Source organism: Octopus bimaculoides, chromosome 3, assembly GCF_046866305.1.
Source record: "Octopus bimaculoides isolate indiv1 chromosome 3, ASM4686630v1, whole genome shotgun sequence".
NCBI lineage: Eukaryota > Metazoa > Mollusca > Cephalopoda > Octopoda > Octopodidae > Octopus > Octopus bimaculoides.
The window spans coordinates 139527850-139547986 of record NC_142930.1 but is presented as its reverse complement, the minus strand read 5'-3'; the positions used below and the strand labels follow the sequence as shown (position 1 = coordinate 139547986).

Below are 20137 nucleotides of genomic sequence, written 5' to 3'. Positions count from 1 at the left end.
GTTCCAAGTGAATTTCTTTACCACTTAGCTATGACTGGTATCTTATTTTCCAGTAGAAAAGTGAAACCCTTCTTTCTTGTAGAGATTTGTATAGCAGACCATTACAACTCTAGTTCCATTGGCTTATTTGATGAGAATATCATCATGGTCAGAAAGCCTCTAGAGTGCTTCAAGTTCAAATAGGGATGTTTGGATAATTATGTTTATTGAGGTTGAAGTCCCATTGCTTCGTCGCCATAAGGCTGCTAAAGTATGCTCAATGTCTCTGTAGTAGACTTCCCATGTTTAACACAAAATTTCACATTGGCTCTTTGTTCCAACTTCCTGTCCATAACAAAAATCATAGACTACAGCATACTGTTGTTGGCACTCCGTCGCTTACGACGTCGAGGGTTCCAGTCGATCCGATGAACGGAACAGCCTGCTTGTGAAATTAACGTGCAAGTGGCTGAGCACTCCACAGACATGTGTACCCTTAACGTAGTTCTCGGGGATATTCAGTGTGACAAGTTTGGCCTTTTGAAATACAGGCACAACAGAAACAGGAAGGAAGAGTGAGAAAAAGTTGTGCTGAAAGAGTACAACAGGGTTTGCCACTATCCCCTGCCAGAGCCTTAGGTGTTTTCGCTCAATAAACACTCAAAACACCCAGTCTGGGAATCGAAATCGCAAGTCCGCTGCCCTAATCACTGGGCCATTGCGCCTCCACACTACAGCGTGCATGTGATTACAAAAACACAAATTTCACAACTTCAAAGTGTAACACAGCAATGTCACTTGGCACACTGCCTCATGAAGGTCACTGCTAGCTCTCACTGCACATGCAACCATCTGTTGGCATGCTACTAGCCCAGGAACTTCTTGGTGCCACTTCATATTGGCAAGTATATTGAACGTGTTCAACTTCTTTGTCAGGACAATGCTTGATTATCTACCAAGTATAGGTCATTGGAATGCTAATCACAGCATGCGATGCGATGAAATGTGTGGATGTAATGGATATATAAGGAAGGGCTACAATCTTATGACTGTAGACAAGCATTTTAAATCTCATAATCAAGCATCAACATTTTTGTTATCAGATATCAGAGTTTAAAAGATTTAAACAAAATGATGTGAATATGTTGGAATGTATACAGAAAATCAGCTTTTTAATTTTTTAGAATTTACCTCCATTTCTACAATGCATCACAGGTGACAATTACATTATGAAAACCTGTAAGAGTGTATTTAATCTACTAGCAACACAAAGAACTGAAAAGGATCATGTCACTGTCTAAATTATTCAGACAAAAATGATCATTTTATTCTCATCACCTGACTTGTTTTTTTTGATGAAGCTGAGCAATGTTATATTTTATTTCTTCAAAGATATTGCACGAGTGCTTTTGATTTAGCCTCAGTCAAATAATGAGGTCAATCAATGATTATGTAGCCTACTAAATAATCATTGAAGTGATCCAAGGTGCAGAAACGAAATGGGAAACTTGCTAACAAAAAGCATCTTCAATCCTTTAACATTGAGATTACTCTGTTAAACATGTTGCTTATTTATTCACATTGTTTTGAATTAACCATGCATTATCATATAGCTTCATGACATTGATGATGTGAATGTTTTTAGAATGACATCATAGGGTAGGTGTGAGAGGCTGGATCTAGTCAGTTTGAATATAAAACAGAATATTGGGTTAGATATAGCTGGTTTAAATGTTAAAGGATTGATGCAAATTTTTCTGAATGAAAACAAAAATATTTTATTTTAAAATTTATTACTGCAATAATTTATGTCAGATGTAATACTTTATGAATTTAGTAAAAAAATCTCCATGGAATATACCACATCTTTAATTATGCTAGCAATTAGTCACCCAGCTTTTTAAATCAATTGAATCAATGGCATATAAATAATTTAGATATAACTTGCTTTCTGATTTTACTGGATTTTGTTAAACAATATCTTACAGAAAATAGATACCATTAGTGACTGTATATAATCTATATAGAGTTATAAACAATTCTTTTCTATTCTCGGCACAAGGCCTGAAATTTTGTGGGAGGGGAACCAGTCGATTAGATCGACCCCGAAAGGATGAAAGGTAAAGTCGACCTCGGCGGAATTTGAACTCAGAACGTAAAGACAGATGAAATACCGCTAAGCATTTCGCCCAGCATGCTAACGTTTCTGCCAGCTCGCCACCTTAGAGTTATAAACAATTGTAGAACCTTTCAACCATTGGTAGAAATGAAATGAGTCGACAGTATAATTATTAACTAATGTCTACCTTGTACTAAGACAACTTGGGTTTTTACCTTTATGATGTAACTGAAAAGTTGACTCAGGGATTACAGAGGTAAAGCGAAAAGAAAATCTAAAGGAAAATACACTCAAATTATATGTATGCTGATTCTATTCAACTGAGTTCAGTTTTGAGTTGAGAGATGATTTGTGTAGATCTGTAATGTTGAAAATCTGTTTAAATTGAAATATTTCATTCCTGCCATATTTTTTTACAAAATAGAACAAGCTGTAAGACCAAAGGCATTGGCAATGCCTTCTTCTGTGATGATAGTTGTTTCCTTCATTTATTCAAAGCTTCTTGTCAGTTTTTCTTTTTTTTTTTCTATTTTGTCCATACAAAATAAATACAGTAGCCAATATTGAAATTTAAGAACTATAATATTGGAAGAGACTTCTTGTTTGGTGAGAGATATCTGAAAATAAACAAATACATTAGAAATTTTATAGGGATAAAAGAAATATTGCAAATGGACTCTTTCATTTCTAAGAGATTGTGAATAAAAAAGTACAAGTGTTTACCTTCTTCTAGACTCTTCAGACAATATAATATCTTCACTGTAATATTTAAATAGCAATTCTTGTGGTTTTACAAATTCTTCATTTTTCAGAAGAAATTCTTCAAAAGTGTTAATATGGCTAGTTTCAGTTTTCAAAGCATTCTGTACCATGTCTATATAAAACCGGATCACAGTTTCATGCCAATTCTATAAAACAATATAAGTAATAACAAACATTTAATTTTTACAAAGTTTGTAAAGTGATTCATTCTCAAGTAGCTATATCTTATTGATATTTATAAAAATTTGTTTAAGTCTCAAGGCCTGACACTATAGGAAATGTTTTCAAAATTTATAAGTACGATTAACTATATCTGGGTTCAAATAACTTGATATTAGAGTTTAAAATTGAACAACATTTATATTTGTTTTTTTATCATCATCATCATCATTTAACATCCATTTTCCATGCTGGCAAAAGTTGCTCTAGTGTCTGCTTTGGCATGGTTTTAACACCTCTTTGCCCTTCCTAATGCCAACCACTTTACAGTATGTACTGGGTGCTTTATTTTCATGCCAAAAACACCACTAAGATCACCATGTTGCTTGGAAGACTACAAACCCTGATGAAGCAGCTTTACACTCGGAAATAAAGGATAAAAGTATTGGACAAGGAGCCAGAGCAGAAGAGGTTTCTTGCTGTAGTTTCTATTCAAGTTATTTACTGTACAACATTCCATTGATATTATAATGAACACAGATTCAGTAACATGACTATTCACATTTTTAAAAAGTGGATGAAAATAAATTAGGTGGGACTGAAAAGTGATATGAATAATAGCGATGAGATGTCAGGCTGGTCCTTTAAGAAAGGTATGCAAAAATAACTTTCTTTGGCACACACACACAGTTAAAGTTCTATATGAATTATATTATTTCTTGCTGTGCACAAAATTACAGCTCAAATCCTATGGAAATTACCTTTTCCTATTCTACCATTCCTGTTTGTAAGGAGCAAATTTCAAAACCTGATCTTCCATTTAAACTTACAAGGAAGTTATCTTAGAAATCCTGTCTTTTACCTGTTGTTTCTAGCATGTCCAAGATGACATTTGAGTACCCCACCCCTTATTTCTTTCCTCAATTTACGCACATTCCTATGTTTTCCATACAGGAGATTTGCATTTCACCCGAAAGCGAGTAGCTGATGGGTGACTGAGGTGGGGGAAGGAGCATTCAGTATTTCTTTCAGAAAAATTAAAATTTCAATAACAAATTATATTTCCAAGATTCATAATATCTGTATTTTCCCACATAGATAAAAAAACAAAATTCGAAAAACAAATAAAAAATTAGGAAATTTAGGTGGGGAGGGGGGGAATTATAATTTTGAAAATGTGATTTCTGGGCAAAATCATATTAACCCCTTTTCATTTGATGAAACAGTACATAGTTTGTGATCCTTCTTAAGAACATAAATCACTTTCATGCAAATTGTACTCTCCCCCCTTCACTTCTGGACATACAATAACTTCCATTACACCAGCAATCCACTCCACCAAGTATCAGCTAACAGAATGCATTATGCTTATCAACACAGAACATAGCCAAATCATTCAGAGTTTACCGTTTCTTCTCAAAATAACGGTATACAAATTGACTTATGAATTTTTCCACACCTCTTCATTCGTTACTAAAAAATTAAGTTATACAATGCACAACTTCAAATTGCTCTGTTTTCCATCTTATATGTTCCTTAATCGTTCGCTCTTTTCAGCCATACCACCAAAACAAATACATTCTTATTTATCTCCACAAAGAAAACTGCCTCTATTCATGCTCAAGAAAACTCACTTCAGTGATGCCCAAATGTGCAATATTTCAAAATGATCACCAACAGCGGAGTTTCTACTCCAAACTACACTTATTGTCTGGGATGAATGCGCAATGGCACACCGTGGTGCACTAGAAACCCTAGATCGGTCACTAAGGGATAATAGAAACAATACTGCCATTATGGGAGGCTTAACTTAACTGAGTCTAATTGCATGCAATTAGACTCAGTAAGTTTGTGAGGAACCCACTGACCCAATTTGCTAACTTTTCCAAAGGTATGCAGGTGTCGATGAATGGTTGACTGACCAAATCAAAGCTTCTTTGCTAGTTCCTCAACAGTTACAATAGGATTTTTTTCCACCAGGGTTTGCAGGATGTCCTCGTCGAGCTCTACAGATCTTCCAGGATGAGGCTCATCTTCTAGGTTGTAGTTTCCGGCTTGGAATTTCTGGAACCACCGTTAACACTGGCTTACACTTATTGTCCAATCCGCATATACTGCATTAATATTCCTCACACTTTCCATTGCGTTGTTTACTTTATTGAACTCATGAAGCAAAATATGCCGAATATGCTCCTTTGTCACTTACATTATAGCTTTGAAAAAGATAACTGTTAAAACTGAACTGCACTCTTCAAAATTTGTACCAAGAATAAGCACAAGGTAAAATTACTATCTGCTTTTATAGCAAATTGATGCAATTTTATTCTGTCTCCCTCTGACTTTTAGTTCATGCAATTGAAAAAAACCACATTATTTATGGGATGACCCAATATTTTTAAAATTAATTGAAGTACATAGAATGCATTTTCATTAAAAATATTGTCACAAAAGAGCCAACTAACTGGAGTATCTTTTCATGGAGTCCTAAAAAACAACATAATTCTTTTTTTTTTTTTTCCTTGAAACAGTTTTAAAAGGTAATTTTTGAAAATTCTTAGTAACTTACAGAATCATTTATTGGAATATTCTTTTGCAAGTTTTCTCTGAAAAATAAAAATAAAACAAAAATATATTTATTACCATAAATATGCATGTCATACATAAGAGCATTATGTTGTACTTGACTTCAAAATACAGTGTTTTACTCTTTTATTTGTTTCAGTCATTTGACTGCGGCCATGCTGGAGCACCGCCTTTAGTCGAGAAAATCGACCCCAGGGCTTATTCTTTGGAAGCCTAGTACTTATTCTATCGGTCTCTTTTGCCGAACCACTTAGTTACGGGTACGTAAACACACCAGCATCGGTTGTCAAGCGATGTTGAGAGACAAACACAGACACACAAACACAGACACATATATATATACATATATACGATGGGCTTCTTTCAGTTTCCATCTACCAAATCTACTCACAAGGCTTTGGTTGGCCCAAGGCTATAGTAGAAGACACTTGCCCAAGGTGCCACGCAGTGGGACTGAACCCATAAAACCATGTGGTTGGTAAGCAAGCTACCTTACCACACAGCCACTCCTGCGCCTGTATGATGAAGTTTACCATAGTATTACCTTTTATCTCCATCAACCTCTATATTTGTGAGCCAGGAAAAGATTCACTACAAATTGCTAGAAATAGCAGTTGAACCACAAAGGATGACACATTGGGGTATGTAGTCTTAGATACAGTATGTCTGAATTAGAGGCAGGACTGTCAATGTCGGAACATCTTTGGTCATAGATGTATTCAATCAGAACTAAACAACAACTTCTAGTTTTCAACACTTCAAGGTTTGCTACCCTTGAGTTTGCATTAAATCTATAACATAGGCACAGTGTGGTCAAATGGTTAAGGAGTTTACTTCACAACCACAAAGTCCTGGGTTCAAAACCCACCACATGGAATCTTGAGCAAATATCATTTTCTATAAACTCTAGTTGAATCAATTCCTTGTGAATAAAACTATGTAGGAATTGGAACTTTATCGGAGTTTGTCAGAGAGATTGTACCAGTAACTCAGTACCTTGTCACACCCTGTGCCATGTTGATTCTACCTAAAAATTACATTAAGGGTCAACATATCTGTGAAATGCTTAGCCACTTAACACACTAATCCAATGAACAGATAATTCAATTGATCAAACAATTGGATTCTCATCATTAAAAGTCATAGAGAACCATCCATCCATCAAGATCTACAATGTCCACGAAAGGCAGAGAGCATGTGAGATAAACAAAAGTACATAACCATTACAAAACACATCTGATTTGTGTAAGAAATATCTATGAAGTTACGGAGACTTGATGATAATGGAAAACAAGTGTTTGGTACAAAACATTCTGCACACTGGAAACAGAAGGTAGGGGTGGTAAGGCCAGATCTAAGTTTGTTAAACATGTTTAACAAGACCATTGATATACAAGCAACTTCCAAATTATAGAAAGATTGCTTTCCTGAAAATCTTGAGATATGAAATTTAGTTTTCATTGGCTTCCATGAGAAATACATTTTATAGTTTAGAATTCCATGCTGAGACAAAATTTTTAAGAATTCAATATTTCCATAACATGCAGGATGCCTGTATTATAGAAGGAAGGAAGGAAGGGGGGGGGGGGGGACATTCGATTGATAATAAATTACAACTTACCTTATACAATAAGCTGAATTTTGTATACCATGTTCTTTTGCATGAGACCATATTAATTGAAGGTAATTAGTAAGTCGATCTGGAGTGATATGTGAAGGAGGAGCAGTTGCACTAATCAATGCACCAACTTTGTGATAAGCCCTAGAAAAATATATAGTTAGAATGTTTTGTTTTGTTTTTTCACAAGATATATTATATCTTAATTTAAATGTAAGGAAAACAGAAAAGATAATATATCTACATAAAGGAATTAAATATTACGTTACATTTATAAAGATTTTAAAATATTGCTTATTATAGAACAGCCTATAATTCAAGCTATACCAATACTGTGTTGCTTCATAACATGAGTACTCAGTATTAAAAACACAGGATTGGTGTCAAGAAAGACACCAAGCCATAAAATGCTACCTTGAAAAGTGCCATCCAATGAGAGTTGTGCATGTAAATGCAGATATAAAAACAATGGTGCTGGTGAGGAGAAGGATCATAATAATAATAATAATAATAATGGTTTCAAATTTTTCCACAAGGGCAGCCAAATTAGGGGAAGAGATGGTACTTAAGTTATCAACTCTGAAAGGATGAAAGGCAAAGTCAACCTCAGCGGAATTTGAACTCAGAATGTGAAGACAGACAAAATGCCACTAAGCATTTTACCTGGCATGCTAATGATTCTGCCAGCTCACCACCTTAATAATAATAATAATAATAATAACAATAATAATAATGGTGTCACATTTTGCCACAAGGGCAGCCATTTTGGGGAAACTCAGAATGTAGTGAAGGGCAAAATACTGCTAAGCATTTTGCCTAGTGTGCTAACGATTTTGCCAGCTCACCGCCTCTATAATAATTATAATAATGATTCCGAATTTTGCCACAAGGGCAGCAATTTTGGAGGACGGGTTAAGTCAATTACATCGACCCCTCCTCCTCCTTTACTTGTTTCAGTCATTTGACTGTAGCCATGCTGGAGCACTGCCTTTAGTCGAGCAAATCGACCCCAGGACTTATTCTTTGTAAGCCTAGTACTTATTTTATTTGGTCACTTCAAGAAATGAATTTAATGGTCTTTGTGTTTGTGTTTTTGACCCATTAGCATTCAAATTACTCTCTCAAATGTGATGCTTATTTATTCACAGTGTTTAGAATCAATCATGCATTCTGTCATAGCTTCAAGATTTTGATGAAGTAATTATTGTTTGTATTTTTAGAAGGACATCATAGAGTAGATGTGAGAGGTAGGATCTTGTTGGTTTGGAAATGAAACAGGCTGAATATTCTGGTCAAATATGGCCGGTTTAAATGCTAAAGAGTTAAACATTTAACATTTAAGAACTTATTCTTAAGTAACTGATTGTAAACTAGAATTAATAGAAGTTTGGAATATAAATGACACAAGTGGAGGCGCAATGGCCCAGTGGTTAGGGTAGCGGACTCGTGGTCATAGGATTGCGGTTTCGATTCCCAGACCGGGCGTTGTGAGTGTTTATTGAGCAAAAACACCTAAAGCACCACGAGGCTCCGGCAGGGGATGGTGGTGAACCCTGCTGTACTCTTTCACCACAACTTTCTCTCACACTTACTTCCTGTTTCTGTTGTGCCTGTAATTTGAAGGGCCCGCCTTGTCACACTCTGTGTCACGCTGAACATCCCCGAGAACTACGTTAAGGGTACACATGTCTGTGGAGTGCTCAGCCACTTGCATGTTAATTTCACGAGCAGGCTGTTCCGTTGATCGGATCAACTGGAACCCTCGTCGTTGTAAGCAACGGAGTGCCAACAACACAAATGACACAATGAACAAAAGCAAAATAGATGTGTTAGAAAATACGTAATGTTATGTTACTTATTGTAGTGCAGAACTGGGTTATTATCTCCGCTTTCCTGAAGTAATTCTGTAACCTGCCCATACCAAACGCAACGGTCCTCAACATTGTGGATGCAGTTGACTTTACACAACAAAGCAGGTGTTCCATTTAAGACAGGAAGACCCTGGAAATATAAACATATCAATAATGAATATAACCACCACGTGGGGCATCTATGCTGTTGTTTGATTTACCAGAAATAGAAGTCAAACCTCCCTTGAGTCATATCCTATCATTTTACATAAATATTACAGATACATTGGACAGTTTAGTTACTGGTATAAAAAAAAATAACTGGTTGGTCATGGGTGAAATGTCAAATGTCTTTGACCACAGGTCAGCTCTGACAGAACAACCTGATGATAAGCTGAATAATAATGAACAACAAAAAAAGGAAGCTTTTACATAATTGTTTAACTTGGTAGAAATATCAGCTAAATATCCCTAAAATCAGAACCTTTACTATATTAAAAAAGGGAAAGGGCAGATTAGATAAATTTAGTTGTTTCAGTTATTGGATTGTGGTCATACTGGGACACACTTGAAGGGTTTTAGCCAAACAAATTAACCCCAGTATTTATTTTATTAGTCCCTTTTGCTGAACCACTAAGATACAGAGATATAAACAAAGCAATGTCAATTATGTGGCAGTGGAATAAACACTGACACACACACACACACACACACATATATATATATATATACAACAAGCTTCCACACAGTTTCTGTGGTCAGGGAAGTCATGGCAGAAATGCCTTTTATCTTGGTTCTGCTCAATCAGGGTTGACTTCGAGCTAAACAACATGCCTTCATCATCATCATCACCATCATCATCATCATCGTCATCATCACCACCACCACCACCACCACCATCACCATCACCATCATCATCATCATCGTTTAACGTCTGCTTTCCATGCTGGCATGGGTTGGACGATTTGACTGAGGACTGGCAAGCCAGATGACTGCACCAGGCTCCAATCTGATCTGGCAGAGTTTCTACAGCTGGATGCCCTTCCTAACGCCAACCACTCCGAGAGTGTAGTGGGTGCTTTTACGTACCACCGGCACAAGGGCCAGTCACGCGGTACTGGCAAAAGCCACACTCAAAATGGTGTTCTTACGTGTCACCTGCACAAGAGCCAGTCCAGCGGCAATGGCAACGACGTCACTCGAATGATTTTCTAATGTCTTATTTCATTTATTATCAGGTGCAGGAGTGGCTGTGTGGTAAGTAGCTTGCTTACCAACCACATGGTTCTGGGTTCAGTCCCACTGTGTGGCACTTAGGCAAGTGTCTTCTACTACAGCCTTGTGCCGACCAAAGCCTTGTGAGTGGATTTGGTAGATAGAAGCTGAAAGAAGCCCGTCGAAAGAAGCCCAAGGTGCCACGCAGTGGGACTGAACCCAGAACCATGTGGTTGGTAAGCAAGCTACTTACCACACAGCCACTCCTGTGCCTATATATATATATATATATATATATATATATATATATGAAAAACTAGAGGTAGTCGATAGCTTCCGCTATCTGGGCGACCAAGTTAGTAGTGGGGGTGGGTGCGCTGAAAGTGTAGCTGCTAGAATAAGAATAGCCTGGGCAAAGTTTAGAGAGCTCTTACCCCTGCTGGCGACAAAGGGACTCTCACTCAGAGTAAAAGGCAGACTGTATGACGCATGCGTACGAACAACCATGCTACATGGCAGTGAAACATGGGCTGTAACTGCTGAGGACATACGTAAGCTCGCAAGGAATGAAGCCAGTATGCTCCGTTGGATGTGTAATGTCAATGTGAATACCCGTCAGAGTGTAAGTATCTTGAGAGAAAAGCTGAACATTAGAAGCATCAGTTGTGGCGTGCAAGAGAGATGATTGCGCTGGTATGGACATGTGGTGAGAATGGAGGAGGATAGCTGCGTGAAAAAGTGCCACACCCTAACAGTTGAGGGAACCCGTGGAAGAGGTAGGCCCAGGAAGACCTGGGCTGAGGTGGTGAGGCAAGACCTTCGTACATTGGGCCTCACCGAGGCGATGACTACGGACCGAGACCTTTGGAAATGGGCTGTGCGTGAGAAGACCCGGCAAGCCAAGTAAGATCGTTGCCAGTGCCCCTGGACTGGTTCTTGTGCGGGTGGCACATGAGATGCACCATTTTGAGCGTGGCCGTTGCCAGTACCGCCTGACTGGCTCCTGTAGGATTTTCGAGCGAGATCGTTGCCAGTGCCCCTGGACTGGCTTGTGCGGGTGGCACATAAAAGACACCATTTCGAGCGTGGCCGTTTTCGTGCGGGTGACACGTAAAAGCACCCACTACACTCTCTGAGTGGTTGGCGTTAGGAAGGGCATCCAGCTGTAGAAACTCTGCCAAATCAGACTGGAGCCTGGTGTTGCCATCCGGTTTCACCAGTCCTCAGTCAAATCGTCCAACCCATGCTAGCATGGAAAGCGGACGTTAAACGATGATGATGATGATGATGATATATATATATATTTATGGTGTAAGGAAGGGCGTCCAGCTGTAGAAACTTTGCCAGACCAGATTGAGCCTGGTGCAGCCTTCTGGCTCACCAGTCCTCAGTCAAACCATCCAGCATGGAAAGCAGATGTTAAACGACAACGATGATGATGATATATATATGATGGGCTTCTTTCAGCTTCCATCTACCAAATCCACTCACAAAGTTCTGATCAGCCCGAAGCTAGAATAGAAGACACTTGCCCAAGGTGCCACACAATGTTACTAAACACAGAATCATGTGGTCGAGAAGCAAGCCATGCCAGTGCCTATGTACTGCATAATTATTTTCAATTAGCTCTTCGATGATCATTACACTAATTAACACTGATTTAACTATTGTTTTTTCTTACAATGGTGCCTCTGAGTAATTAACCTTATTGCTTGACAGAACACTTTAAAAAAATATATATATATATATATAATGATAGTTACTTCCTTAGTGAGATAGTGTGACACGCCTGAAAACTGATCTTCATCTTGTTGTGGTGGAGTGGAAAAAATATCTGCACATTTCACCTGTAAAAGAAATTAAGATATACCATAGTCATTTGTATACAATAAGTACTTCTAAATAATGTTGAAATCCTAGAAAAAATACCTCTTTTGTGTAATATGCACTGAGCAAAATGAATGCTTAGTCAGGTTTATTATAATTGCTGTATAAAATACATTAGAAAAAAAAACACAAATTTGATGGTAACGCGTTTTTTTTTTATGTAAACGGTTTTCCTTGGACACAGGTGGACACAGTGGGACTGAACCCGTAAGCATGTGGCTAGGAAGCAAATTTCTTAACTATACAACCACACTTGTACCTCAACATCATCATCTGCCTTCCATGCTGTCATGTTTGGGACGGTTTGACAGGAGCCAGCCAGGCAGAAGTCTGCACTTGTTTGTTTTGGCACAGTTTTCACAGCTGGATGCTCTTCCTAAAACCACCCAACAGAGTGGACTGAGATCAAATTTGGCATGGTTTTTATGGCTAGATGCCCTTCCAAACACCAGCCACTTTATCATCATCAACGCATTTTCCATGCTGGCATAGAGGCATAGATATGTGTGTGGGTGTGTGCATGCGCATGTGTGTTCATGTATGTATGTACCTGAGTGTGTTTGTGTATATGTTTGTATCTCCTTGTCTTGACATCTCATGATGGTCATAAATGAGTTTCACAGTGATACAAGCAGTGTCATTAATTCCTAATGTTCAGCAAGAACATGTCTGGCCAGGGGGAAATATTATCTTGCTTGGAAACAGGTCAGGGTTGGGGACAGGAAGGGTACCCAGTCAGAGAAACTCTGCCTCAAAAAACTTCATCAGGCCGATGCAAGTATAGAAAAGTGGACACTGAAATGAAGACGATGATGATGATGATAATGATTTTCCATGTTGGCATGGGTTGAACAACTTGTCACAGTTCTTATTTGAACTTACTGCCCTCCTTGACTTAATGGGGACTATGTGCCACTCATAAAACTATAAAAAGATGCATTTTTCAATAAAGATTTTAAAGTCAGTAGGTATCATTTATCTAACCTCATGTTCTCCTATAAAATTGACAGCAAACTGTTGACTTTGACGAAGAAGTTTCGATATTTGACTGAAATTAGAAGAAAAATGTATCATCAAAATTTCATTAGAATAATTTAAATAAAATGAACACATATACTCATACACACACATGCAAATACACATACACTCACAAGGCTTTGGTCGGCCCGAGGCAATAGTAGAAGACACTTGCCGAAGGTGCCACGCAGTGGGACTGAACCCGGTACTATGTGGTTCGTAAGCAAGCTACTTACCACACAGCCACTCCTGCGCCTATAGTTAAAGGAAGAAAAGCATGAAGCACCATGACTTTTTAGCAAGGCTTCCAAGACTGGTTGGGGAAAGAAAATGATGAGAGCACTAAAAAGATATCGAGAGAAATGAGCAAGAAGGGCACTTACCTGTGTTTATGTAAACAGAATGAGACAATAGGAGGGTGAAGAGAAATACTGAGTAATGAACTACAGGTTAAACCTCTCTTAAACCAACGGTCAGCTTCTGGTTTGAACACTGCGGTGGTTATCAGGACAACTGAGAAAAAGAAAGATGAACATTTTTTTTTTTTGACATAGTACAGAGTTAATAATAATAATAACAATAAGAAGAAGAAGAAAATGATCACATCGCACTCCTCTAGAACTTCACCATTCAAACTGACAGAAAGATAGATGCAAATAGGCCAGACATCATACTGAAAGACTTCAGACAAAAATCATGCCTCCTCATTGATATGACTGTCCCAATCGATATAAACGTATCTGTCAAGACCTACCAAAAATTGAGCAAATATAAAGATCTTGAAATAGAAATTAGCAAAATGTGGAATCTGAAGACGAAAACAATACCTATTGTCATAGGTGCCCTGGGAATGACAGCGAAACGGGCTGATTACTACCTAGCTCAGATACCAGGAAACACCAAAATGGCTGAAGTTCAAAAGATAGTGCTCATGGGAACTGCCCATATCCTACGTAAAATACTGTCTATGTGATCTCAAATTTTAAAACAAACACATAATTTTCTTATGGTTTCTTAAACATTCACTAGAACAAAACTGTACAAATCCAAATATATGGTACCCTAGGCATAACACCTACATGAACTTCTAACTTGTTGTCTCTTGAGGTCTCTGGGTGAGACTTGGATCCAACTTGTACAAATGCAAAACAAAAGTCAAATATAAAATAATAATAATAATAATAATAATAATAATAATAATAACAATGATGATTTCAAATTTTGGCACAAGGCCAGCAATTTTGGGGTCGGGAATAAGTCGACATCATCAACCCCAGTGTTCAACTGGTACTTATTTCACTGACCCCAAAAGGATGAAAGGCAAAGTCAACTTTGGCTGAATTTGAACTCAGAACGTAAAAACGGACGAAATGCTGCGAAGCATTTCGCCCAGTGTGCTAATGATTCTGCCAGCTTGTTACCTTACTATAATAATAATAATAATAATAATAATAATAGTCTTAGCACCTGTAGAATATAAAGCAAGACATGACAGAGTTGGCTAGTATTTACACTGGACAATATGTTGGCATTATAAAGTCTAAACCGCTGACAAATGGTATAAACACCATCCTGATGCTGTAACTGAGGGAGAAAATGTGTTGATTCTCTGGGACTTCCCCGTACATACCGACAAAACTATAAAAACTAATAAACTGGATATTATTATAAAAGATCAGACAAAAAAGGTGTGTTTATTAATTGACATGAGTGTTCCTTGCGATCACAATATAGCGGCGAAAGAATTTGACAAGATCAGTAAATATAAAGGCTTGCTAATAGAAAGAATGCTAAGTGAAATTACTAATTGAAAAAATGTGGCATCTCAAGGCGACTACCATACTGATAAAAGAAGTCTTTTGTGTATTTCTGAGAGATCAAAAACAAATGCAACCACTTCAAGAGATAAAACTAAATACAGCACCAGTGCTGCATAAAAAGCACTCTGCAAGGTTGCTGGCATTAGGAAGGGCATCCACGTTTAGAAACAAAGCCAAGGAAGATAGCAGAGTTTGGTTGGGTCCTATGGCTTGTTAGCTCCTGTCAAACCAAATAACCCATGCCAGCATAGAAATAGATATTAAATTGTGATGATAATTATTTCTACCAAACTCACAGTTCTTTCTGAGAGTATTCCTGTTTTTGTTGCTGTTGGTGGTGGTGGAGTGTTTAGCCCTCATATCTGCCCTGATCTAACAGATCTATAATTAAAGACAGTACAACTGTGACTACTCCATCCAATTTTTTCATATATTTATGACTACACTGTCCAAGTCATTTAACTTTTCAAGATCATCATCCTTTAACATCCATTTTCCATGCTGGCATGGGTTGGAAGGTTTGACCAAAACCAGCAAGCTTGAGAGCTGCACCAGGTTCCAATCTGATTTGGCTTGGTTTTTACAGCTGAATTCCCTGCCCAATGCCAACCACTTTACAGTGTGTGCTGGGTGCTTTTAATGTGGCACCCACATGAGCGCTTATACACAGAGCCAGCACAAATGCTTTTTACACTGCATCAGTACAGCGCCCTTGCAGGCTGATCCTCTTCATCAGAGAGAGTGGCCTTAACACTTCTACTGTGAAGGATGGGTCTTCTTGAATACAGCAAGGCACCAGATATCTTGAGTCTTTGTCATCTCCTTCAAATGGCAAAAGTGTAATTTGAGGGACATTTAGCTGTTATTTCTAGCAAATCGAGTTACCACAGGGAAGATCCTTTACTGGTACCAGGGTATACAGTTTAACAGAGAGTTTGGTTTTCTTTTGATCTTGATTGTTGACACTGTTGAGTAGTACTCCTGACCAGATAATTAATTAGTCTAAACTTTAGTACTTCTCTTCACTAACACACGAAAATGACAGGAAAAGCTAAGTCAAGCTTGACAAGATTTGTACTTAGATTGTTAAGTGACTAAACAATTTAATAATTATCAAGCTGTAACCAGTAGGATTTGTCACATTAGTAATGCAGTGAGTTGACAAACTTCAATTACCTGAGATCATCCTAGCAATCAGTAGTCAAAATCACTTCTAGTAGAAGTTTAAAATCATTAAAAAAAAACAAACAAGCAAGGGAGATAATTCTAATATGATCATTTGTAGGTTATTAAACAGTTTGAAAGAATCCATCATATATATATATATATATATATATATATATATATATATATATACATACAGACAGATGGATATAGATATATGCTTCTTATATATATATATATATATATATACATATATATATATATATATATATATATATATATACACATACATACAGATGGATATAGCTATATGCTTCTTATATATATACATACATATATATATATCCAAAGTTTCAAATTTATACATTTAAAAAAGAGAGATTTAACACCAGAGTTTATATATCCATGCCTTCATTCAATGTAAACATTTCTGTGTATAACTATATTTAACCATTAAAATAAGTTAAATATATTAGTTGTCTTACACGTCATCAGGAATGATTTTCATTAGAACAAAAAACCAAAAGAAAACATATTATATATATTATATATAAAAATTATATATATATATATATATATATATATATACATACATATATATGACGACTGCTCCATCTTGACAGACAATAGCCATCCCATCAACAATCCACACATATCATCACGCAGTACAATCACTCCGTTGGTGAGCCCTCAAGTGACTTTGAAGTCTGGCTGCTGAGCGACAAGGTCTACAGCACAAATGACAAATGTTCAGGCCTCTCGATCCTTGCCCGCTGGTATCTGATTCTAAGGAAATGCTTCTGTGAACCAGCATATGTCTCTTAAGTCCGGGTATTGTTTTACAAACCTTGTGACATATGCCACAGGTCGCAGAAGGCGGTTGGTATTTAGGGTGTCTGGAATTTCTACCCTCGTGTTTTCATGTGATTCACATATCCTGCTTTTGACAGAAGAACGCGATCACACACAATACACATCCTATACTCTCCATTGTTTACAATTTTTCCCTTTCGACAGGCCCGCTTAAGCTCAAGTTGCTGAAACATCTTTTCCTCCCAGACATCACAGCTCGTCCTGACAACAGCTCTCCACTTGCTTCGATCCAGAACATCTCCTTACCAATCACTTTCATACATATCTAGTTTTTTTAGGCTTTGTTTAATGCAATCTTTATACCTCTTTCTCGGTTTCTGCCACGGTTGCTTACCAGAGCTGAGCTCACCATAAAATAAGCGCTTCGGCAAACGATCATCCTTCATTCTAATTACATGCCCAGTCCATCTCATTTGGGCCAGGATAATATGTTTTTCAATTGAGCTACAGTGCGCCCTGCACAGAACCTCTGTATCTGCTACGAAACTCTTCCATTTTACTCCTAGGATGCGTCTTAGACACTTTTGATGAAACCTTTCTAGCATCTTTACATGACGCTTGTAAGTGGTCCATGTTTCGCCTGAATAAAGAAGTGCAGTCAATACACACGCTTTGTAGATGCTGATTTGTGTCTGCAGGGAGATATCTCTATCAGCCCATACTCGCTTTTCAAGCTTTCCAAATGCAGCACTTCCCTTCGCTATTCGATAGTATATTTCTGCACCAAGACCACCATCTCTTGACAGTGTGGTTCCAAGATAAACAAAGGTGTCAATGACTTCTAATCTTGTTCCGTTCACAAAGATGTTTGGTTCAGTATATATTTGTCCAGGTGTGGGGGTAAACATTACCTTGGTTTTTCTCAGACTTACTGTGAGTCCAAAATATGTACATGCAGTGGAAAATCTATCCATTAAATGTTGCATATCTTCCTCTGTGTGTGCCAGCAAGTCAGCATCATCAGCATAAAGCAATTCTCTGACAAGTACTCTGAAAACCTTTGCCTTACAGTTAAACCTGGTCAGATTAAATATGCTACCAGATGTCCAGAATCTGATTCCAATTCCCCTGTTACAATCCTCAAATGCATACCAAAGCAATGTGGCAAAATATATAGAGAAAAGTGTAGGGGCAGGAATATCTCCCTGTTTTACACCGTTGTCCACTGAAAATTCATCAGATAGATTACCATTAAAAACTACCTGAGCTTTCATGTTGCTGTGCAATTTCTCGAAGAGGCTCACAAAATGTGTCGGGCAACCAAGTTTGCACAAAACAATCCACAGTGCGTCCCTGTTTACTGTGTCAAATGCCTTAGTTAGATCTATAAAAACCTGGTATAGTGGCATTTGTTCCTCTAAACATTTCTCCTGAACCTGCCTTGCAGAGAATATCATATCCATTGTTCCCCGCTCGGGTCTGAAACCACACTGTTCCTCAGGAATCACATGTGGACACACATTCTCCACGAGACGTTCTAACATGATCCTCGAAAGTATCTTCCCAGTATGTGCCAGGAGAGTTATTCCTCTGGAATTACCACACACTGATTTGGGTCCCTTACTTTTGTATATAGGGATTAGAATGCCGTTTATCCATTCCTGTGGCACAGAGGACTCAGTCCAAACTTGACACAACAGGCTATGAATTTCGGAGGAGATGTGATCCCCACCTGCTTTCAGAATTTCAGCTGGAATACCATCCAGCCCAGGAGCTTTGTTGGATCTCAGTTTCCGTATTGCCAGTTTTACTTCTTCAATGGAAGGCGCATCGTCCATGTGTTGCATTATCACTCTTTGGGGGATATTATTTATGACATCCATGTTCACTACAGATGGATTATGGAAAAGTTCCACAAAATGCTCCCTCCATCTGCTCATTATTCCAGGAGGATCCTTAATAACCTCATTTCCGTCTTTTGATTTCAAGGGAACATACGTTGAGGACTGCGGTCCAAAAGCTTGTCGCAATAAGCCGTACAAGTTTTTAATGTCTTTCCTTTCATAAGATGCCTGTATTTCCTCAGACAAATTACTCCACCAGGTATCTTTGAGCCTCCTTAATTCCTTTTGCAGTTCTGCTTTCTGCGCTCTGTATACCTTTTCTAGTTTTTCTTTGCCCTTAATGTTTGGGTTAAGAAATTTTTCATAAGTAGACCTCTTTGTTGCCAGTAGCTAATTTACCATTGCATCATTGGAGTCAAACCAATCTCTATGTTGTCTCCTCTTAAAACCCAGCACATCCACTCCAGCCTTATATAATCCTTCTCGAAAAGATTGTCATGAACCTTCAAAATAAATATTACTGCATCTATCCCAAAATAGCTGTGAGACCTGTGGCTGTTTAAGTTGTCCTACATCAATTTTGGGGGGGACTCGCACACCTGCACTGCGCTTTCTTGTACGAACCCTGAATTTGAACTTAGCCCTAACCATTTTGTGATCAGTATCACAATCAGCTCCTCGCAATACTCTGAGACTACACAAATCCTGTAGGTCAGATTTCCGAGTTAATACAAGGTCAATCATGTGACCTTGCTTTGATCTTGGATGAATCCAGGTGACTTTATGTTTTAGCTTATGGTGAAAAAATGTGTTCCCAACAGCCAACCCTAGTTCAGAGCACATTTGTAGCAGGTGTAAACTATTTTTGTTCACCTTACCTATTCCATACCGCCCAAGTACATTCCAAGCACTATTGTCCCTGCCAACACGTGCATTGAAGTCGCCAAGCACAACCAACTTCTCATTCAGAGGGACTGAGAGGATACTACTTCTAAGTTCCTCATAGAATGCATGGATATTTTCTTCATTTGCTGAGAGTGTGGGAGCATAGATGGAGAAAACAGTCACAAAGCGTCCACAAGAGAGAGGGATCCGGAGTTTCATCATGCAGTCATTTATACTTTGTGGTTGTTCTAGGTCTTTCAGTAAATTACTTCTAATTGCAAACCCAACACCACCCTCCCCTTTCTCTCCCTTTGGCCTCCCAACCCAGAACACTGTGAAGCCGGTTGCTCTTTCAACAAGATGATCTTCACCTGAACATCTTGTTTCAGCAACATTAAGACGTCTCAGCTCCTTAGTTACTA

At 38.0% G+C, this 20137-nt stretch overlaps 1 protein-coding gene across 1 annotated transcript in view; it reads right to left on the bottom strand.

The window, feature by feature from the left end:
- Positions 1-1755: 1755 nt before the first annotated feature.
- The window catches only part of LOC106867285 (uncharacterized), a 25688-nt gene continuing 7306 nt past the window's right edge, over positions 1756-20137 (bottom strand). The window contains exons 3-10 of the mRNA XM_014912123.3: positions 13573-13702; positions 13157-13220; positions 12049-12132; positions 9076-9221; positions 7224-7364; positions 5586-5622; positions 2822-3006; positions 1756-2715 (exon numbers count right to left, since the gene is read on the bottom strand). Coding sequence (XP_014767609.1) covers positions 2676-2715; positions 2822-3006; positions 5586-5622; positions 7224-7364; positions 9076-9221; positions 12049-12132; positions 13157-13220; positions 13573-13702 — 827 coding nt within the window. The 3' untranslated portion in view covers positions 1756-2675. The remainder of the gene's footprint in view (positions 2716-2821; positions 3007-5585; positions 5623-7223; positions 7365-9075; positions 9222-12048; positions 12133-13156; positions 13221-13572; positions 13703-20137) is intronic.